The sequence below is a fragment of the Lactuca virosa genome, chromosome 1 (assembly GCF_052849685.1).
Source record: "Lactuca virosa cultivar CGN04683 chromosome 1, Lactuca_virosa_CGN04683_v6, whole genome shotgun sequence".
Lineage (NCBI taxonomy): Eukaryota > Viridiplantae > Streptophyta > Magnoliopsida > Asterales > Asteraceae > Lactuca > Lactuca virosa.
Genome location: NC_136426.1, coordinates 103,467,346 through 103,491,680, shown reverse-complemented (window position 1 = coordinate 103,491,680; position 24,335 = coordinate 103,467,346). Strand labels below are relative to the sequence as shown.

General features: G+C 35.0%; 1 protein-coding gene across 1 annotated transcript; it reads right to left on the bottom strand.

Moving 5' to 3' along the window:
• Positions 1-234: 234 nt before the first annotated feature.
• LOC145154405 (dehydrin family protein) lies at positions 235-1,233 on the bottom strand. The gene is made up of 2 exons (XM_079075538.1): positions 816-1,233; positions 235-415 (listed from the first exon to the last, which is right to left on the bottom strand). Exon 1 carries the CDS (start codon positions 1,159-1,161, stop codon positions 853-855), a length of 309 nt encoding a protein of 102 aa, XP_078931664.1. The 5' UTR covers positions 1,162-1,233; the 3' UTR covers positions 235-415; positions 816-852.
• Positions 1,234-24,335: the final 23,102 nt, after the last annotated feature.

Genomic DNA, 24,335 nt, shown 5'->3' with positions numbered 1-24,335 from the left:
TAATTTTTTTTCTATTTTAATCATATAACCTTATCTCTTATAATATAGTTCAAGATAATAACAATACTAAAAATCATTTTTTATATTTTTTATGAAATTATTATTTAATTGTTAATAATAATGATTTAGTTATTTTTAATATAATTTTTTTTTATATCCCACGCAACGCATTCGCCTAGTATAAATATCTTCGTATCAAGTCAAAACTCCAAAGGCAATTAAAGATGTATAAAGTAAACGCAAACTGTTAAAACTTCATTCCATCTTTTAGTAGCAATTACACCCATAGATCATGGATCAAGCAACAATCCAAGGACTGATTTTTTTTTTTTTCTAATTCTAGTATTTTTATTACATTTTATTTCAACGAAAAAGCAGACTAGAAAAAGCACTTTCTACATGACTCCATCCTCCTCTGCAAAAACACATCACACAAAAAACGATTTAATTAGTTATAATCTCCATCTCATGAATCATGTACAGCTATAAAAATCTCCAAGCATTACATTTACAGATCTGTTATGAAATAATGAACGGATCTGCTAAAATGCGAAAAATAAACCGTTGAAATATGTTAAAATGAACGATGAGGTTTAATCGACCTTCAGAAAACTTGAAATATGATCCAGTGATCTATGAGACTATGACATCTTAGATCGTTACTTTAAATGCTTATTGCACAAATTTTGTGCAGAAACAGGCGGAGTTTGAAAATTGATTTAAAAATATGCAGATCATTCGTGTCAGTAAGATTATGTGAATGAGAAGTGAATATGTGTAAGGGAAAATTAAAAGATCTGAATATATATGAATACCGATTCGAGATCGAAGAGGATGAGCGATCATAGTGATCTAATCGCTGTCGCTGCTGCTGCTGCTGCCACCGTCGTGGTGGTCGCCTTCCTTCTTCTTCTTCTTGTCCTTCTTCTTCTTCTTCTCATGACCTTCGCCGCTGTCTACCTTGCTCCCGCCATCTCCGGTGATCTTGTCCTTGATCTTATCAACGATCCCTTCCTTTTTCTCCGGCTTGTGGTCAGACTTATAGTCTCCCTCCTGTTTCTTGTGGTCAGACGAATATTCACCTTCGTGCTTCTTGTTCTCGTCCTTCTTATCGCCTCCGATGTGGAGTGCGTCTCCGATCTTGCCCATGATTCCGGCCATTCTGATCGCTTTTCACAGGAGTTGATTTAACTTGATTTGTGTAAGAAGATGGTTTGAGCTATTACTCCCACGGGATGTGCATTTTATAGGGAAATACGAAGACTACAAGTGTAAGGTAGAGACTAGAGAGGGGGTGAATTTGAAAAATATCTGATTTCATTTAATTTAGCATTATCCGTTTTCAATTACTTGATAAACCGACAAATCCATTGGTTTTTAATTGGTTCATTTTTTATTCAAGCAAAAAGATTATTTGTGTCATTTATATGTCTTTAATCTTTTCTTTAAGAAACCGATGATTTTTAGTTGGTTCTAGGTTCTCTTTTTGTAAAAAAAAAAAAGTATTCTCTATTTTAATAAAATACATTTTTGATTGCGTATAATAACTTTTATTATAGGTAATACCGACTCTTACTTAATCATATGCATTGGTAACATGATTTTTTAAAACATTGATTTTAATATATATTTTCTAGAATATAATTTTCTTCTTTTACAAATACTTTACTCTAGACAACAATTTAAATTGAAACAGGAAGTTGACGAATGTGACATTAGCAAATTGCTTATAATTTTTTTTAATTTAACCAAAAAAGTAGCATAAATAATAATTTACTACTGCTTTTACGAAAATGACAAAATATATTTATTATGTTGCCACAAATAATTAAAGAAAAAAACATCATTTTTGGTCCATGTGTTTTCTTTGAAGTTTAGTCCTTAAGTATCAAAAATTCTAGAGATAGTCCTTGTGATTTCAAAACTTTTAATGTTTGGTCATTTTTTCTAACTTCATTAGCTTTTGGTTGTTAACTACTATTTGATTATTATATTCGAATGACATTTTCGTCATTTTATTACCACAGTGACCATTTATGATGTTTTGTCTTATTTAAAAAAACTATTATTTAATTTTCAAATGGTCTCTCTCTCTCTCTCTCTCTCTCTCTCTCTCTCTCTCAAGAAGAAAGTCAACCCCATATACCCATCTTCATTCATCCCTAACCCGGTTTCCCATTGAAAGCAAGTGTGTGTGTGTTTCCAGAACTACATTTCATGGAAGAAATCAAAGCTTTACCTACTACCCTAATCAAGAATCCCCCAACTTTGTTAATCTGCCCTAATTCATATCATATCAGTAGCCAACATTCTAGCAAATACATTGTCAATCACATTAGATAGATCCAAAATTAAACCAATCAATAAGATAACAAATCCATTTTTAATTAGATTAATATATCCAAATCAATAAGATCAGCACCACCGTAGTTTGGATAAATCATCTCAAATATGCTCAAATTATGGTCTAATCTCCTCTCCACCTCTAAATGTTCCTCCATATCACCTTCACTTGACCCACCTTTTCCATCATCTTCGTCATTTCCAGGAGAACGAAGTCTGATCAACCCTTTCACCGATCCATACCCATCAACACCCCATTCTTCTTTCGCCATGTCAACTAAAACCTCTAGAGATGAAGAAAAAGTTGGTGTAGAGAGTACAGAAGGAGTAACAGGGCATGGAGAAACCAAAAATGTATTTCGTTTGTCATTTCCTTTCTTCCCCTTCCAGTTTTTGTTGTTTCGTGTGCCTATAGGTTTTGAAGAAGACGAAACAAAACCAGAAGTCTTTGTGTTCGGATTCTGGAACTTCAGCTGCTCCGGTAGCGTCGACGGCCACATCTCGTAAACGGTCACCTCGACTGTTCAACATCCCCTGAGACATGATTGGAAACTACCACCACTGCCAGTGGTATCGATTCCTATAACCGATTCGCAATCCAACGACAACTCTCCGACGAGATTCAATAGTGGGTTTTTATTTCGGGGGGTTAGCTAACTGTGTAGTTCCATGTCGGAGGTGCTTTGGTGGTCGAGCTCTACGGTGGTAATGGAGTTTCAATGTTTTTGGAGGTGAGGGATAAAGACAAAGGTGGGTGGGTGGGTTTACTGGCGAGAGAGTGAGTGAGAGAGAGAGAGAGAGGGAGAGAGAAATAGAGAGAGAGAGAGACCCTTTGAAAATTAAATAATATATTTCTTTTTTCTTTTTTTTTAAATAAGACAAAATTGTTGGGTTTTATGTACTATAACATTCCTATGGTGTACATACAACCCTAATAGCTTTGGATCTAAGTTTTCTCTAGTTATACATGCAACAAAATTTCCAAAGCTTGAAACCTACAACTAGCATATAATATTGGTAATTGAAACATAAAAGTAAGTTATAAGAATACCTCTTAATTGTAGCTTGTAGGAGTTGGTCTTTCAAGAGCCTAGCACCTCAAGTGTGATGCATCAAATGTCTTATAACAAACCAAGAACAAGAGGGGGAACTTGAGAGAGAGGTTTGGAGACACAAAAATCATCAAGAGCTTCTTGGAATCACTAGTGCATGATTTTTGGCTTAGGGGTTACATTTATATAGTGTAGAATCCAAGAGTTAAACCCTAATCCACTTCCTTGGGCCTTAATCCAATAATCCTAATGATAAGCTCTTTGGACTAACTCTTCATGGAGTCTTACATGAACTTAGTCCATTACTAATCAATATGGATCATTAGCCCAAACTATATATATATATATATATATATATATATATATATATCACTGATTTACACAATCAGTCTCCGTTAATTTAATTAGTCTCTTTTGATCACTAAATTAATTCCAAATTAATTTTTGATCAATACTAATTAAATAATATGATTTCTCAAATAATATATTATACTTATAATATATTAATACAACACATTAACCTCTTTCTCAAATATCCATCCTATCAAATTGTTCCAGAGTGTTACAACCCAAATGGACCATGCTTGTATTGGGTCAAGTACATATCAATTATAGTTATGGGCTTAGACACCTAATCCAATAGTCTCCCACTTGGATAAGTCTAATAACTATTATTGCAAGTACGACTTCAAAATCCGATTAGTAATCGTAGCTCTCAAAAAGACCATTGTCGAACTCTGATCTTATTAGTAAGGCGTTCATTAGATAAGGGATCATATATTCCTCCATTCTAGATATCGTATGGACATGAGACATGGATTATAATCATTCTCTCTGTCCATGTGTTGTTTCCCGATTTCCGATTTATGACGACCGACTAATTGAACAAATCAAATCAGTCCATGCTTGGCCAAGCGCTTAGGGTTGCTGTGACATCCCCAATTTCACGGCTAGAAAAGACCGATTTAATTTATGCTTTTAAAATAATTTCAGAGTAATCATTTGATTAAAAGTGTTGCGGAATTTGTTCCCAGAAAAACATGATAAATATGTTATCAAATTATTTCCGAAGAAATGTATTTTATTCACTTAAACCATTGGGATGTCATTGTCAATACAAAAACATAAGCATAAACAAAACTTACATTCATTTACATTAGTGATCTACTTCTCTTTTAATCTCTCAGTGTAAAGCAACTTCGTATCGATACCTGTGATACAATTAAACTGAGTGGGTCAGGCTTGGGAGCCTGGTGAGCATATAGGGTTTTCAACCCACAATAAATAATAAACTTATTAAGTTCTCAATCAACAATAAATTTATTAATTCCATCAACCAAAATAACCCTAATTACCCATTCCTATTATCCTCACTTTACGTCCCTAAAACAACTATCATAAGGGACCTAGCCTAAGGATTATCACTAGGGGTGACAACATTGCTTTGGGGGTTCCTCAGCAAGTTATGTCAAATAAAACAAACATCGGGGTGACAACATTGCTTTCCCTCAGCAAGTTATGTCAAACAAGACATCCTAACATAAAACAACCAACAAGGTGACAACATTGCTTTCCTTCAGCAATTTATGTCAAATAGGCACGAATTCACATCGTCGCCATGTGCTAGTCCATAGCTCTTATTCATCGACGGTATTTCCCACGGGAGTTCCCCCCCCCCCCCACGCAATACATGTCAATGGGTTTTCCATATACTAAGTCCATAGCTCTTATTTATCGACGGTATTTCCCACGGGAGTCCCCCCCCCCCCCCCGTAATACATGTCAATGGGTTCTCCATACAGCTGATGAACATACTTAAGGGGTTTCCCCAGCCTTACATGCCCTAAAGGCACTCATGAGGGGAATAGAGTACAACGAATGAACACTTAAGTCCATTAACACCTACATGTACGAGCCTGCTAGTGTTCCACAGACCGTCAAAACAGTCCATGGTTGTCATCCATACTCTGCTGAATGACGGGGGTCTTAGAGTACAGCGAATGAACACTCAAGTCCATTAACACCTACAGGTTGCGAGCCTTCTAGTGTTCCACAGACCGTCTAGAACAGTCCATGGTTGTCATCCCTACTCTGCTGAATGACGGGGGTCAACGTTGGGTAAGGGCTTTTCTCATATTGCACCACTCATGCCAACATTTGGGTAAAAGCTTTTCCCATATTTCACCACTCACTTTCAACTCATGATCTATATCACTGATCATCTCATCTATCCAACTCACTTTTCATCACACACCCACTATTTAACTCATGATCTATATCACTAACTCATGAAGCTCGTCCGATCACTTCATAAAAGAACAAAGGATCCAAAGCTCTTCCAAATAAAAGTATAGGGAAAATACCGATAAAGTACTCCCGTACGCTCCCGTACCCCGACACGTAATAGTGTCAAAAGGAAGAACTAATGGATGAAAACATAGTTCAAAAATACCTAATGAACATATAGTTCAAACATACGTACCGATTACAAGTCTACTAACGTTCCACTGGGCTATCTAAAATAGTCTGTGGTATTTGTCTATACTCTGCTAGATGACTAGATCATCTTAAACATCGATACCTCTCATCACTTTTATTTCATCACACATCATCTAATTCATCTATCCATGTTTTACCCAACATATTTGTAGATAAAAATATATATACAGTTTAAAACTTGTATAAAACATCAATTCAACAGTCACCTCAAATAAAAAATTAATATATTTACACATAGCACGTATTTTAAGGTAAATACTTCATATCTATGTGTAAGGTGAAGTGACTATACACTCACCTGATTTAATGAAAATCGGGCAGCAATTCGTTTCCTAAAACGATCGTTTCTAATAAAACCGGGAGTTTTATTGAGAAACCGGGTTCTGCGAGGGTCGGGCTTCGTAACAAAAAAAAAAATTTCTCGGGCTTCTCAGGCACTCCGGGACATGTTTCGGGCGTTGGAAATGATCTCGGGGCATCGGGGGATGTGAAAATAGCCAAAATATTGAAAAAGGGGCCAAAATTGCCAATTTTCCAAAAGTATCCGGGAAGGCTCGCAAGCCTTCTATATATAGGGCCGAGGTTCGGACCCGAAGCAGCGAGAAGCAGACACGCGTCGCAGTCTGCGAGGTTCGGAGGATAAGGCGGTGCGAGGCTCGGACCAGCTGCGAGCTTCAGATTGGTCAGCAGCCTCGGTTCGGACAGATGCTTGCTTCGGATTGGGCCTCCTCCTCGGTCGAATCAGAAGCCTACATGCGGGTCGGATCACGTGGGTTGCATACGAGGATCACGTGGCTTCTTCGGACACCTGTGCGACACGCGTCTACTGTTAGTGCGAGGGAAGGCGACACGTGGCTCGCATGACTCACCAATTTCGGACACGTGGCACTCATTCAGCGAAGGTGACGTGGCCGAAGCCACCTATGCGAAATTTCTCGGTTTTCGCGCCAAAACTTCTAAAATCCATAACTTTGGCATACGAGCTCCGTTTTTGGCGTTCTTTATATGCACGCGTAGGTAAAATTACGCTCTACAACTTTCGTTTAGACTTCGTCGGCTAATTTTGACTTTAATTTTTATATTATTATTTTTAACAGACCGGGACAGGAAATCCGTTAAAATTTCATAACTTCTTCATCCGACGTCCGTTTTCGTCAGACTTTTTACCGTTGTGCTACTAATGACGAGACCTTCGATTCTCGTTTAGGTCGTGTCGGCTAAAAATCACTCGATCTAAAATTCGAGTTTTTAGCTGTCTACTGCTAAACTGAAACTTCGAAAAATCATAACTTCCTCATACGAAGTCAGATTTGGGCGTTCTTTTTATCGAACTTCTCGGTTTAACGAATACTACGAGTTTCGTTTAGATCACTAAGGCTAAAAAGTAGTTTATCAAAAACTCACTTTTTACGACATTCGGCACCGTGCCGGTTTGTCGCAAAACTTCGACATGTCATAACTTCTTCGTTATAACTCGGATTTCGGCATTCTTTATATATCCAGAAACCTTGAGACATATACTACAACTTGGTTAAGATTAATTCTTCTAAATAATCTTCCATCAAAAATTGACTAGCCCGGATCTACGGGCGTTACAGTTGTCATCACTAAATCATCGAGGGGCCCACACAAATCATCGAGGGGCCCACAGATATTGCTTTTATCCCTCTTAGGGTAAAAGGAACGGATAAACTTCGACACATGTGTTTTCTATATTTACTCATCAAATCACACACAATGATACGTTTTATAACACCGAGTTACTAGTGCGTTTACATATCATCAATGTGCAACCGACTTGTAAACTGCAACTCATATCTCATTTTCAAGAATATAAGATATTATCGTCTCATGATCACTCGTGATAAAATCCATGAAGTGATTCAAATGAGTGCGGGTTTAGTCCAATACTCAAATCTTATTACAGGAGTACTCATGAATATTGCAGCAAATTTGTGCTATGTCTAAACACCTTTAGACAATCTACAGACCCATTCATGACAGTCTAGCTTCAATACCTACTTCCAAAGTATGATCGACTGTGGATAGTTTGAATAATTTTATTATTTGGGAAGTCAAAACATGCAAAGTGAAACACAAGAATAATCGAATCTAATATGGTATCAGCCTTTTGAATATAAATAAAACACTTTTTATTTAATCACCATATTGATTACACATTATTCATTGTATAATGTTTCGATTTATCAACTTTATACTTGAATTAAAAACAATAGTTATCACATGCTCCAAGCATTCACACTATGTTTACCTGTGGTACTTTCTTTGTGAAATAGATCAATTGAATACATCTTCAATGAAACTCATTTCACAACTCCAAATTCTAATTACTAGTGTAGGAATACCAATTCTTGTCACTAGTAGAATGTGTTATATTCTTAACTATCATGCAATGTACCTTTTGTAATGTCGAGGTACCAAAGTCACAGAGACTTTGCCAACGATATTACAGAGTATTCCATTGGAGATTGTTACAAGACAACTCCACGGAAATGAAGTCTCACATTCAAAGTACATTCCTTTGAACATCCTTCTTGCATAAAAGTTTCTAACTTTCTCATAGATTCTTAATATCCAACTCCCATTATGGAAACATTTCCATATTTGTCATATGACAACTCATTATTAGTAGAATCTTGTCTATTCATAATAATGTCAATACAGTCCATTCATTACTATAATTCCAACTGTCCTTAAGCAACCAATCCTTAGTGAACCTTAGATTGTCCTTGACAGTTGTTTAACCACTTTAGTCATATCCGGTTCTAGTCCTTTTTCCCTCTTAATGCCCTAGGAATTTGGAAAATTAGAACACGAGAATATTATAGCATATGCAATCGATCCTATACCCGAAGCATATAGGATACGATTCATAATGTCTTACATAAAAACATGATACTTTACCAGTCTCTTGCTATAATAATTTCATATATAGAATTTCCTTATGTTGAACCATTCCAACATAACATTCATATATATCCTTAACTAAATTTGATTAAAATCTCACAATCTAAGCTTTTAGATTCGAAATAAAGTATAAGTATTCTCTCCCTTAATTATAGCAAAACAACTTTTCAAACTCTGCAACTTTGTGAATTGAAACTTGTGTTTTCTATAATTAACATTGCTAACTCGCAACACTTAACATAATGATTGTGCTCCCACTAGCATAATAATTACAATCTTATTAGCATAACACTTATGCTCCCACTAGCTTTGACATGTACCCAGAAAGGCAGAAATAAGTTGGATTTCTAGAAATCAATACTTGTTGACTTTCTTACCAAAGTTTAGATTACTGATACAAGATGCTTCGATAAGACTTTATCTAGGCTTCTCAAACTCATACACCTTTTCCTTGGATAGCTCACATGTGTGTCTAAACAATTTTAGAACTTACAACAATAAGTCTCAAATGTTTAGACCTTTTGTTATTTCTCACAATTCGAATTATGAAGAGGGATGCCGTAATCATAATCGAATTTGAGAATGCAATTAACACAACTGCTATCTTCTCAAAATCTTCTTAGTGAAAGTGTTTCCTCACACTCATTTTCATGAAATGGAGAGAAACTTTTGTCACTTAGATTTTATGGTGTATGTGTTCCTATCCATGTGAATCTGTCATTTCCAACCATTATCATAAGACAATGTCTATGACAAATTCAAACTCATATGGACTGAACTTGTTCAATCTTAATTTCTAGCCACTTGGCAGCACAAGGGCCTACCATGTTTTCCAAGTTGCTTAGCAGTTCACCCTTACTGATCAATGAACTTTCACTGATCAAGGTGCATTGCCTTATGCAAACAACTGAGAACTCATAGAACTCACATGTATAGTCAAATTTAACTGGAATGGCACAAAAACAAGAATATGTCAACACCATAGGTTACAAACCTCAAGTCGTCTGCTAGTGATAAACAATAGGTTTTATTCTTGATTAGTTCTTGAAACTATTCAAGATCTTTAAGACTCCCACTGTCCTCTTGACATATAAGATTCTCTTGTCAGGAAACATTCCTTGACAAACAAATATTCAAGAGTTAGTGCGGATTCTTATCAAGAATAACACTTCATATAATTGGTCTTTGTTTTATCCAAAACATCGCAACTACCGATTTGAATGTGTTATAACCTACTTAAGATATGTCACTCAAGTCATAATCTTGGAGAATAACTCTAAGACTCGATTTTGGAACGAAGTATGACTCACCTTAATTGATTTAACCATTTCAACAATTCACGATTCCTCTTCTTAGTCATACAAATGCACTAAGATGTCCTTAGAGGATCAATTGTGCTATGACTTTCATAATCATTAATATGATCATAAAACATGATGCTAAAGTACTCTCCCTACTTTTCAGTTTGGAGAAACTTTTATTTTTCTGCCTAATTTATTCTTCTTATTCGTTCTGCTATACATTGAAACTTTTCCAATGTTCCAGAATTACACTTAAACTTGTAAGCATAACAATATTTACTAAACTTTTAGTAAATCATGACGAATAGTCTTATCGATATTTGTGGTGGACCTGACCAGTGCACAACCAAGTGTACTAGATCCCCTAGTGCTTTACTTGACTCACATCTATATGTGAACAAGGAATCAGTATTAATTTCCCAAAGATGAAGGTTCTCATTCATCATACAATACAAGTTGCATGATTCCAAGTTTTTGTTCAATTGAAACTTGGGTGATGAGAATCTTTCCTTATTTGGTAAATTTTAGACACTACCACAAACGAAAGAATCAAATCCATATTGTTAAAAATATATAAACACCAATTTTCACAAATGCCATTGCAAGGAGATATAAAATAAGACAAAATCAAAATTTTATTCTTTATTTATAAAATGCGGAAAACCTTTCCTTACAATGCAATTACAAATGAAGACTATGTTACTACATATTTCTAAGCAATCTATCATAACTCCTAAGTAGTGGCTCAAAAATCTTGATCATCGAACCATGCGATCGAAATCCATCTCTTCGCGATCAGACTCGGCTGACTCTTCCTTTAAGCTTCCTTTCTTTTCTTCGATCCTACAAAACATAAAAATGTAATCTTATCACATCATGTATTAAGAATCTACAAATAAGAACTTAATAGAGTTAGATAGTGGAATTACCTGAAGCAGAGTCAAACACTTTTGACTTTACCATCCTTGTGGTCCTTCAGGTAGATACAGCAGCTTCGCATCCAATGCCCCTTCTCTTGGCAGTAGAAACAAACAGACTCTTTCGGAATAGCACACGGGACAATCTCAGACTTAGCCTTCTCTCTACCATTTGGTCAAACGGTTTGACCATGGCCGATCCCTTTCCATCGGGAAGAGAAGACTTTTCTGGACTTCCAATGTTTCCATTGTCAATGTCCATGGAAGTTTGGGAAGTAGATCTTCCAATCAAATTTGCATTACCAGTGCGCCAAATCATTTCTAATTCAGCAGCAATTAGCAAATAGGTAAGATCAATAAGGGTCACGTCGCGGTCTGTCATATAGTAATCTCTAATGAACTCACTATATGACTTAGGAAGTGATTGAAGAACCAAGTCAACACCCAACTTCCTCGAGGCAACGACACCTAACATTCTCAGCCTGTCAATGTGTGACTTCATCTCCAAGACATGTGCACACACAGACTTTCCATCTTCATGTTTGCTTGCCAAAAGGGCTTGAGTGACCTTGAACTTTTCAAGTTGATGAAATTGTGGGCCAGGGAGAATAATAAAGGAGGTGGAAGAAGTGAAGTATGATATTGGATAAATATCCAAATCAATAAGATCAGCACCACCGTAGTTTGGATAAATCATCTCAAATCGGCTCAAATTATGGTCTAATCTCCTCTCCACCTCCAAATGTTCCTCCATATCACCTTCACTTGACCCACCTTTTTCATCATCTTTGTCATTTCCAGGAGAACGAAGTCTGATCAACCCTTTCATCGATCCATACCCATCAACACCCCATTCTTCTTTCGCCATGTCAACTAAAACCTCTCGAGATGAAGAAAAAATTGGTGTAGGGAGTACAGAAGGAGTAACAGGGCATGGAGAAACCAAAGATGTATTTCGTTTGTCATTTCCTTTCTTCCCCTTCCAGTTTTTATTGTTTCGTGTGCCCATAGGTTTTGAAGAAGACGAAACAAAACCAGAAGTCTTTGTGTTCGGATTCCAGAGCTTCAGCTGCTACGGAAGCGCCGACGGCCACATCTCGTAACGGTCACCTCGACTGTTCAACATCCCCTGAGACATGATTGGAAACTACCATCACTGTCAGTGGTATCGATTCCTGTAACCGGTTCGCAATCTAACGACAACTCTCCGACGAGATTCAATAGTGGGTTTTTATTTCGGGGGGTTAGCTAACTATGTAGTTCCATGTCGGAGGTGCTTTGGTGGTCGAGCTCTACGGTGGTAATGGAGTTTCAATGTTTTTGGAGGTGAGGGATAAAGACAAAGGTGGGTGGGTGGGTTTACTGATGAGAGAGAGTGAGAGAGAGAGAGAGACCCTTTGAAAATTAAATAATATATTTCTTTTTTCTTCTTCTTTTTTTAAATAAGACAAAACTGGTGGGTTTTATGTACTATAACACTCCTATGGTGCACATACAACCCTGATAACTTTGGATCTAAGTTTTCTCTAGTTATACGTGCAACAAAATTTTCAAAGCTTGAAACCTACAACTAGCATACAATATTGGTAACTGAAACATAAAAGTAAGCTAGAAAAATACATCTTGATTGTAGCTTGTAGGAGTTGGTCTTTCAAGAGTCTAGCACCTCAAGTGTGATGCATCAAATGTCTTATGACAAACCAAGAACAAGAGGAGGAACTTGAGAGAGAGGTTTGGAGACACAAACATTGTCTAGAGCTTCTTGGAATCACTAGTGCACGATTTTTGGCTTAGGGGTCACATTTATATAATGTAGAATGCAAGAGTTAAACCCTAATCCACTTCCTTGGGCCTTAATTCAATAATCCATATGATAAGCCCTTTGGACTAACTCTTCATGGAGTCTTACATGAACTTAGTCAATTACTAATCAATATGGATCATTAGCCCAAACTATATATATCACTGATTTACACAACCAGCCTCCGTTAATTTAATTAGTCTCTTTTGATCACTAAATTAATTGCAAATTAATTCTTGATCAATACTAATTAAATAATATGATTTCTCAATTAATATATTATATTTTATAATATATTAATACAACACATTAACCTCTTTCTCAAATATTCATCCTATCAAATTGTTCCAGAGTGTTACAGTCCAATGGACCATGATTGTATCGGGTCAAGTACATACCAATGATAGTTATGGGCTTAGACACCTAATCCAACAAAAACATCATAAATGGTCATTGTGGTAATGAAATAACGGAAATGCCTTCCGAATTTAATAATCAAATAATAGTTAACGGCCAAAAGTTAACGAAGCTAATAAAAATGACCAAATATCAAATGTATTGAAAGCACATAGACCATCTGTAAAATTTTTGATATTTAAGGACTAAACACAGAGACCAAAAATAGTGTTTTTTCATGAATAAATTAGAACTTATTTTGCTGTTTTCCGAACAAAAAAAAAGTTTAATTGGAAACTTAATGAGATACAAATGTTAATACGTATGATTAGTTCTATTTTCAACTGTTGAACAGAATTTGAATACGGAAATAAAATTATTTATTTGCAACTTTATGTATTTTATTTTGTCGAACACGCATGTGACGCGGCAATGTCAAAATAAAAGAAATGAAATAAAAGAAATCGTCGGTAGAGAGTGGGCTCCACTGACCCATATGTCTTTCTTCTTCCACCAGCTATTATGCTGACTCGTTAATTTGGGGCCCACAAAACAAAAGGACTACTTCTTTTTCTTTTCATTTCATGGGTGATGGGCCTCCACGACTCGTTATTCATTAACTTTTATTTATTTATTTTTGGTTGGTAATATATATATATATATATATATATATATATATATATATATATATATATATATATATATATATATATATATATATATATAACATCCGGATTTTCAGGTATGTTATTTTTAATTATTTATTTTTGAGGATCATTGATTTACTCGACGAGTTGGTGCTATGACTCGTCGAGTAGAAGCGGGGTGGCCACACAAGTTTAATGAACTACTCGACGAGTCCAAGAGTAGACTCGCCGAGTAGGCGCTGTAAGTGGAAACCCTAGATCCCCGGGTTTGGGACCTATTTAAAGGCACTTATAGCCTCATTTGCGGCCACACCTCTCTGAGAAGAAACCCTAAACGCCCTTTGAGATTGTGAGTGCATTTTGGTGTGATTTTGAAAAGGAAAAGAAGGGTTCCAGCAAGAAGGACCAAAGGAGGTTGTCATTCTGAGGTCTTGGAGCAAGGAGCTTCACTTTGAGGTAACAAATCGGCCCTCTCTTTCTGTATGGTGTAGATTGCTTGAATCTAGGGTTTCTTGACCCTTGTCTTCAAAGGATTTTGGGGTATTTGAAGTCCCTTTGTGGAATAAGCATTAGATCTGGACCTTAAGAGGTCCAGAGAGTCCCAACCTTCCAGCTTTATGCAGTCCCTTTGGAGTTGTGGACCTCGGTTGCCATTTTAGGAGCTATTTCACCAAAAGAAGCCCTAAGAGTGTTGCATGAACGTAAAGGTTGGACCTTTACGTAATTATTTGGTACTAGAAGGACAGATCTATAGGTTAGAGAAATAGATCTGACCTCAGAAGGTCATTTGAGTAATCTCATGGACGAAACTCGCCGAGTCCATGAGCGGACTCGACGAGTTGGGTCGTGTTGCACCACGATTCGTGATCAGTGGTAACCGTTGAGAAAAAGGTTAACTCGACGAGTCGAGTGAGGCCTTAGGAGGATTCAGAGGACACGTATGGACTCGCCGAGTCACCCGAGTGCACTCGACGAGTCTGGTCAAAGTTGGACCGTTGACTGGGGTTGACTTTTAGGGTTTGGTCAACATTTGGACTTTGGACCATTGGAGGGGTAAAATGGTCTTTTCCCCTTCTGAGAGAATATAGGGAGGGATTAGTTTAGCCTTTGAGAGCCGTATTAATTAGAGATAATTACTTTATGTAATTAAGCGGAGGCTAGATCAGATATTCGAGTTCGAGACTTTTCGAGATTACCCGAGGTGAGTCTTCTCACTATACATTACCTAGAGTGGTATCTATGTGCGGACCGGAGGGTCTTATGTGTTATGTTTATGTTTGAGTTTATGTGCATTGTGTTATATGTATGCTATATGTTATATAGACCGGACCGGAGGGTCCAACGATTTAGACCGGACCGGAGGGTCCAACGAGCTAAACCGGACTGGAGGGTCCAACGAGCTACGGGACTGGAGGGTCATATCGAGTTATAGCCTCGAGTGGCTTATGTGTTGTATGTGGTATTTTGGGGGAACTCACTAAGCGTTTATGCTTACCGTCTTATGTGATATGTGTTTAAGGTACCAGCGAGGATCGCGGGAAGGCGCCGTCATGATTTGTACACACTGGCAGAGGATTATGTTTTGAGATTCTGGGATATGTTTTATTAAGATAACATTTGACACATGAGATCTTGAGAATATTATATGAGTTTTATCATGTATGAAAACTGAAAAATTATTTTAAAATTTACGTCGTTACAATATATATATATATATATATATATATATATATATATATATATATATATATATATATATATATATATATATATATATATATATATATATATACACTAAAATGCAATTTTTTGTTTGTGAGTGCATTCCACTGGCTAAACATGTTAATAAGCATAATGTACAAGTATAGTAATGCGTTAGTTTTAAGTTTAATCCTTCAATTTTATATATCCTTAAATCCTTTTTTTATAAAATCATATTTTCCATCCACTTATTTTTTAAATATCATTTTCATCTATTCCACCTTCAATTTTATAAAATTATCATTTTTACCTTTTTATTTTCTAAACTTTTGTATTTATCTTGTGGTCAGTAGTATATATGTAACATGATTTTCTCTCTTCTATTTTGTTTCCACCCCTCTTTTTTTTTTAAATGTTGGTACAAATATATATGTTAATGGGTAAACTGCAATTTTAATCCCTAATCTTTATATAATTTATCATTTGCAACCATTATGTTTTGTAAAAATAATATTTTTCATCATTTACTTTTTAAAATATCACGTTTATCCCTCAACCTTCAATTTTGTAAAATATCACTTTTACCTTTTTATTTTCTACACTTTCACTTTCACTCCCCTCCACATTCAACTTTATAAAATATTACTTTTATAAAATATTACTTTTACCATTTCGATTTTTAGACTTTTGTGTTTATCCCCCGCCCCCCAAGGTACATATAATATGATTTTTACTCTTCTACTTTGTAAAATGTTTTTTCCACCCGCTCTACTTTTTGAAATGTTACTTTGACCCCTTCAACTTACAACTTTGTAAAATATCATTGATTTATTCAATTCTCACTCCTAATATGCAACAAAAACACGTAAAAATATGCGGTAAAGCACAGACTCAATTACTACTTTATCCATGGATATTGTTTACAAAAGAAAAAAAAATATTTTTTTTAAAATGGCAATAAATCATTATAAAGCTCGAATATTCCACTTACCATATGTATCTGCGATACATATCCTTTAGATATAGATAGATAATAAGTCATAAGTTAGTGTCGATTAACTTTTATACGTATGACTTAACATGATCGTTCGAGATACATGTTAGTACGTTATATCGGTATATGTAAGATGAATTCACGTTTTTTTTCATAACACAAATGGCACATGCAAAGTAATAAATTATCATTAACTTGTTTAACATAATAGCATAATGCATAAACATAGATTTTGTATCTTTTAATGGAGTACGATCTTTAATGCATGAAAAAATATAGCTTTAAGAAATTATTATATCTTTTAAAAAATATTTGGTTGGATCTTTTAAAATTATTTGGTTAATTAGTTTGTTTTTAATTGTGTGTATTTTTTTATTAAAGGCATAACAATTGCTTCACTGAAGCAAGTAAGAAACATCCCTTCGGCACAAACTACCTACGTTTGGTGAAAAATAATGCAAATGGGTTACTCATAATTCCAACGGTTGTTTACGGGATACATGTATATACCTCGAAATCTTTCTATAGATATCTATGTTATAAGTAAAAAGATATTTATGATGATAGTGGAACTTTCTTTTAGAATTACAAAACCAAAGTGGATCTGTAACCATTGGTATTATATAATCTAATGTTAATATTGTTAGATTTCAAGGATCTCGATGAACAATATAACTGGGATGTTTCAAGGATCGTGATTTTATCATTTTCTGAAATATGTAATTCGTCCATAGGCGGGGTACATGAACCAAGAAGTGGGATAATCCAAGAACTTCAATTCTAATTACATGCCTAATCAGAATTAGAAACACAAAATACCTATTGTGATATGTTTTTTAGAGAGAAAGAGAAGTTATTGATCAATTTCAAGTGTGAATGTTGTAACTCTTTTTCTGGAACATTCATCTTCCTTTTATATAAGGAAGAAGATGGTTGCATGGTGGTTACATACCAAATTGGTGCCAAAAAAAGGTTGGTTGAGGGTAGTTATTAGACAAAATCGTAGCCTATATGATCATGATGTCATCACCAGATTTTTGGCAGGAAATATAAGTTCAAAACCTTTCTTGTTATATATCCGTTTAGGTTTCGGGGTGCTGCACATTAACCCTGTCCACTGACTGGTCAGCAGAACCATCGCAAGGATATAAATAATTTTCGACTATCTAAAAGCATCTGTAATAGAATATAAATGTCAAGTTAGTGGAGTTCTATCATAAAAGACGCAAATGAAAAAGCTAAGTATATCTTTACAATAAGAAAGCTTTTTCAATTTGTTTTTATAAGTTAAGTTAATTTTTAATTTGTTGAATTTACAAAGAGACCCATATAATTATTGAAAAAAAGTTGTGATAAAAGCTTGTTGTAAAAGATTCTCTGAAGGTTTTTTTCACGATTCATGAACTTTTTGGAATGAAAAAACTTTCGATTGATATTTTCAATCCACTCATGAAAGCTATATTCTTCTTCATTTTTTCCTTCATTCTATTCCAACTATGTCTCATTTTTCCCTCATTTATAGATATATGAATAATATTACCCCAAATATGGAGTAATACTATTCATTTTTCCATAAATTGGGATGAAGTTTCACTTGTCGATCTTAATCCTCTTTTTATATATATTTATACGTTTGTTGTTTATTTTTATCTACTATTTTTATTAACTAATCATAAATATAAAGTTTATTTTTATGTAACAAATTCATATACAAATTTAAATATATATTAAAATTCTGGAACATGATAACGTATTTTAAGAAGGCTTATAAATATAAAGTTTATTTTTTATGTATCGAATTCATGTATAATATTTATTTATAAGTGTGTTATAAATATAATCTAATTTATTTAATATTATTGTGATGAAAAAAAATAGATTATATATTTGTTAAAAGCAATTTAATAGAAAGAGTGTATTTGACAATTTATATAAATTGCAAAATGAAATATACTAAAGAATATTTTTTTTCGATAGAAAATGGAATAAAAAATAAAGTATGGTTAGAAATGAAATATTATTTACTCCATTTTTAAAGAAAATAAAAATAAAAATGGGTTGGAGAGGGTGTAAGGCTCAAAGTTGGTGGTTACCATAATATGGAATTGGGCACATGGAAGTTTAAATATGAATAAAAAACAAATAATATTTTATTTGGAATAATTTAAAAAAAAAATGCTATATAATCTTATTGAAACTATATTCCAAATAGAATTTTGAAAAGCTAAGTTACAGACTAATTTTTGACTTGTATAATTTAACTAAACCCTGTTTGAAAGTTTCTGATTGAGAAAATGTTGACTGAGAAATGTATGTCTAAGTAATAAATTCTAATTGAATAAAAAACCATGTTGTTTGATTGTACATCTGACTGAATGTCTAACTGATGCAAAATGACCATTTACCCTGATGCTGTATATAGTGATTGATAATAATAATAATAATAATAATAATAATAATAGTGTATACAAAAACTTCCAACATAATAGACATTAAATATATTATTTTAGGGATTAAAACTCAAAAAGTCTTTTAGTTTGCAGGTAAATACCATTCTTTGTATAAAGGGGACCTAGAGTTTGATTCTTGTAACAGTTATGTGCCAACTATTTTCTTGGCGAGACCTAAATTTTGCATATCAAACATTTTCAGTCAGCCAAAAATGGGTCAGCCGAATATCAAACAATGTCAAAAAAAAATAATAATAATAAACAAAACTTACTTGATACTTACGGAATGCCAAAAATAGTCATAGGTTTTAAATTACAATTTTGATAAAATGTAATATAACCGTCCAATTATATATTTGAAAAATGAACTGTGAAATAATTTAATAATCTTTAAAATAAAAATAATTGAAAAATATGAATCCTGAGTGGGGAACTGTTTCTTTTGTAAATAGGATTAAATTATACATGTCGACCTATAAAGGTGGGAACATGGTTGATCAATCGCAATCGTTGGTCCCATTCAACGGTCACAAATAAGTTGGGATAAAATTCTTCTACATAATGTGTCTATTTAGCTTTGTTTTACTTTTATGGCCACTTAAATAATAAATACATAGATACCAAAGGACCATGCTTTTCTTTTTGAAATTAGAACATGGCCGGATACAATGTATCAAAAGATAATGGTACGGTAGGATTCGTTTTGTTAAACTTTATAAACAAGAGTTAAATATAGAAAAAGCTCATTATATTCTATATGTTGGTGAAAAGGTCTATTGCATGATTTTGATCATTCGAAAATTGCATTTTTGTTGATTTCTAGGTTTATTCTTTGGGTTAACTACATAAAACCCCAATGGGGATGAGCATTTGGACCGGGGAACCGGCCGGAACCGGTATCGGAACCGGAACCCGATGGAACTGGTCGGGCCGGGATCGGGACGATATTCTTGTGGATTTTTTGAACCAGGAACCGGTAGAACCGGCAAAAACCGAAACCATATGTTGCTATTTCTCGATGATCGGTTCCAAAATTGAAGACACGACAAGAACCGGTAGAACTGGCGGTCCGGTTCGGTTCCCAGGCCGGGTCCGATTCGGGCCGGTTCCTTTGCTCATCCATGTTACATGCATTTCATGCATTCATTTTGTAGTTTTAATCCATAAAAGTATATTGCATTTAGGTTTAAACTCATGCATTTTGCATATTTTCGGGATTTTTCATGATGCAATTCCATTCACACACTTTTGTAATATTTCAGGGACTTTTGGAGGTTGGATCTTGCTTTAGGAGGTTAAAAAGAGTTGAGGGCAAAATTTCAGGGGTATTGGAGCATCGAGGAGGAAGTTATGAAGAAAATGAAGATTTTGGTTTTACAGGAGTTTACACGGCCGTGTAAATGGAAGCCTATAATTTACACGGGCCGTGTAAACGCATATACAAGAGCATTCTACTTCGAAGGCCTGGAAGGATTGAGCATTCTACTTTTCTTGTTTACACGGTCGTGTAAATGGCACCCTTTAATTTACACGGGCCGTGTAAACGTCTCGACAGTTTTTAAAGTAGTTTTACTCTCATATAATTCAGACAATCGGTTTTTTTGGGAGGTTAGGCCGGATTTTGGGCAAAGAGAAGGCGATTTTCAGAGCTTTTGGAAGTAGATTAATACTTGGAAACACTTTAATTTCCTTTTTGTAAGTCAATTTGAAGTTTAAACTTGTTTGATTTGTAGTTTAACCTAGACATGTGTGGTTGATTTCATTATCATTTACGAATCTGAATTCTTAAGTATGTGTTGTTAGGTTGTAACTTGAACTTGATTTGTGTTTAACATCTAGTAATCTTTGATTTGATCTTAATCATGTGTTTGGTTTATTCTCTTTTTCACTTGATCAATGAATTAGGGTTTTTATCAATCTAGTTAATCAAATTGTAAAATTCGTATATGTTTTATGATTTGATGTTAGTAACATACACTTAATTGATTGTAATTAAATTAAAATGAGTGTAATCAAAGATTAAATGTTCATAATCCCAAGCTTATGAAGAATATTGAATATTGTTGGTAATTGTTGCAAGAACTTAAAGTCATTTAATGATTTGATGAAAGAGCTTATTTGAATTAAATCAATTAAATGAAGTTTTATTTGAAGAACATGTTTTAAATAAAACATTTTTTTGTCAACTTGGATATTAGAGTTTATTAGTATCTAAATTACCAACCTAGATAGAACATAATCATATTCATTTTGCATCTTTCAACATAATACATGTATAAGAATCAGAATCGGAAATGTATTTCTTTTACTAAATTCTGTTAACAATCTTGTTTATTTATGAAGTTTAAATCTAGTTCAAACACAATCCCCCATTTTAATATTATTTGTATTATGTGTGAAAATATGGCAAGATAAGAAGTCCTGTATTCCTGTGGACTGACCCTGCTTACTCTATACTATCTTTAGTATAAGAAATAGCAGTGACTTGAGCTTTATTAATATTATTTTATACCATTATTTGTTGGTTTGACAGCCAAACAAATTGGCGCCGTTGCCGGGGATACGGTAGTACTAATTGTTTATGCCAAGATCTTTTCGCACAGGTACACCTTTACCAGTTGATTTGGAGATAGAGAAATCTGCAAAACAAAGAAGGAAGCAAGCTAAACTTTTAAAGAAACAACAATCCGGAGCTTCTTCATCAAATCCATCAACCACATCTTCACCAACATCCAAAAGTACCACCCCACCATCTTCACCTACTCCTACCATGGCAGACAATCATGGAGGAAACCAAAATCCTCCAAACCCACTACTTGAACAAACCTTTAGACAGTGGGCCACTCAAGATGTCACCCAACAACCTTTATGCATTAATTACCCTACAACAATCAACTTTGAACTCAAGTCTGGACTCATCCATTTGTTACCCTCATTCCGTGGTCTTGAGAATGAAGACCCACATAAATTCCTTAAGGAATTTCATGTTGTCTGTGTGGCTATGAAGCCACATGAAGTTACAGAAGATCAAATCAAGTTAAGGGCATTCCCCTTTGCTTTACAAGATTCAGCCAAGGAGTGGTTATATGACTTACCACCGGGGTTAGTCACAACATGGAATGAACTTGCAAGGATGTTTATGGATAAATATTTTCCAGAAATGAGAGCTTCAGCTTTACGCAGAGAGATAATTGGTATCAAGCAACAAAAGAGAGAAGCCTTGCATACTTATTGGGAACGGTTCAAGAAATTGTGTTCAAGATGTCCAAAACATGGGATTACAGAATATCAGTTGTTGCAGTATTTTTGTGAAGGAATGTCATCTTGGGATAGGAGATTACTCAATGCATCAAGTGGTGGATCTATAGCTGATAAGACTCCAACAGAAGTCAGAGTTCTTATCAAGAACATGGCAGAAGAGTCCAAGCATACAGTCCAAGAAGAAGAATGGTACAGTGATGCACCAAGAGGAGTGAAAGAAATTTCTACCCCAAAAATTGAAAGTCAACTTTCTGAGTTGACTAAAGTAGTGATGATGCTTGCAAAGGACAAGGGCGTGCAACCACCAACAGTTAGACCTTGTGGTATTTGTACACAAGTTGGACATCCCACTGATATGTGCCCAATGTTACAAGAATATGTAGAGCCAGTTCAAGCTATGGGATTTTCAAGTCAACAACAAGGAAACTTCCAGCCAAGAAGCAATCCAAATTGGCATCAACCTAATGCCAATTTTCAGCCAAGACCACCACCTTATCAACCAAGACCTCCATTTCAAAATCAAATGCATCATCAACAAAATTATCAGCCACATTTCCAGCCAAATCAACCTCATCATCAATCTCAATTCCAACCTCAAAACATGCAACAAGGAAGCAGTTCAAGCGGATCGGGAATGTCTTTGGAAGACATTGTCAAGAGTTTAGTCACAAGTACTCAAACATTTCAAAATGAGACCAAGGCGAGCATCAAGACTTTGGAGCAACAAATGACTCAACTCGCCACTTCTGTGAGTAAATTGGAGTCACAAGGCAAACTACCCGCACAAACCGAGAAGAATCCAAAACATAGTGCATGTGCCATCACTTTGAGGAATGACAAAGAATATGAAGGTCCTAAAATGATTGAAGAAGAAGAAGAGATGGAGCTAGAGAAAAAAGAAGAGAAGTCAAAAACACCTTCAAAGCAAGTTCCTATTGAAGCAAAAGTCACTCATCCCCCATTTCCTTCAAGGTTAAGCAAGTCAAAGTGAGAGAAGGAAGACAATGAAATCATGGAGATGTTCAGGAAGGTTGAGGTGAATATTCCTCTTATTGATGCCATCAAACAAGTCCCTAGGTATGCTAAATTCCTTAAGGAATTATGTACATCCAAGAAAAAGTTGAAAGGGAATGAAACTGTTAAAGTAGGAGAAAATGTATCTGCAGTATTATAGAAAAGACTACCTCAAAAATGCAAGGATCCGGGTGTTTTCACGGTTCCTTGCAAATTAGGTAATCTTCATGTTCCACGAGCTATGCTAGACCTTGGAGCTTCTATCAATGTTTTGCCATATTCTATTTTTAAAACTTTAAATATTGGCATATTGAAGAAGACCGGGGTAATCATTCAATTGGCTGATAGATCTTTAGTACATCCCAAAGGTGTACTAGAAGATGTGTTAGTCCAAGTGAATGAATTAGTATTTCCAGCAGATTTTTATGTCCTTGACATGGATGATGATGACTCACCAAATTTGAGTTCAATTCTCCTAGGAAGGCCCTTTTTGAAAACAGCCAGGACAAAAATTGATGTTTATGATGGTACATTGTCCATGGAATTTGATGGAGAGGTGATAAATTTCAATATCTATGATGTTATGAGATATCCAAGTGATATTTCATCTTTGAATTTTGTGGATGTCATTGAACCATTGGCAGAGGAGTGTTTTGATTTGTCTAATCTTGATGTGTTAGCTCTCATTTTAGACAGGAATCTTCAAAAGGAAAGAGTGGAAAAACTTGCCAATCAATTTACAATTGATAAAGAGATTATAGAGGTTGTATCTTGCATGGATGAGAAGAAGAAAATGAGGTTTGATGTTCCAAAGCTGAAAATATCAATGCCTAATGAGAAACTTGTTCCTTCTATTGTGCAGGCACCAGAATTGGAGCTCAAAACCTTACCCGAGCATCTCAAGTATGCATATCTTGGAGACAAAGAGACTTTGCCAGTGATCATCTCCACCAAGTTGTCAACACAAGAAGAAGAAGAGCTTGTCACCACCTTGAAGGAGTACAAGGAAGCTATCAGGTGGACTATAGCCG

What these genes read in the sequence shown, in the direction of transcription:
- LOC145154405 (XM_079075538.1), bottom strand. Translation starts at nt 1,161, where the DNA reads ATGGCCGGAATCATGGGCAAGATCGGAGACGCACTCCACATCGGAGGC.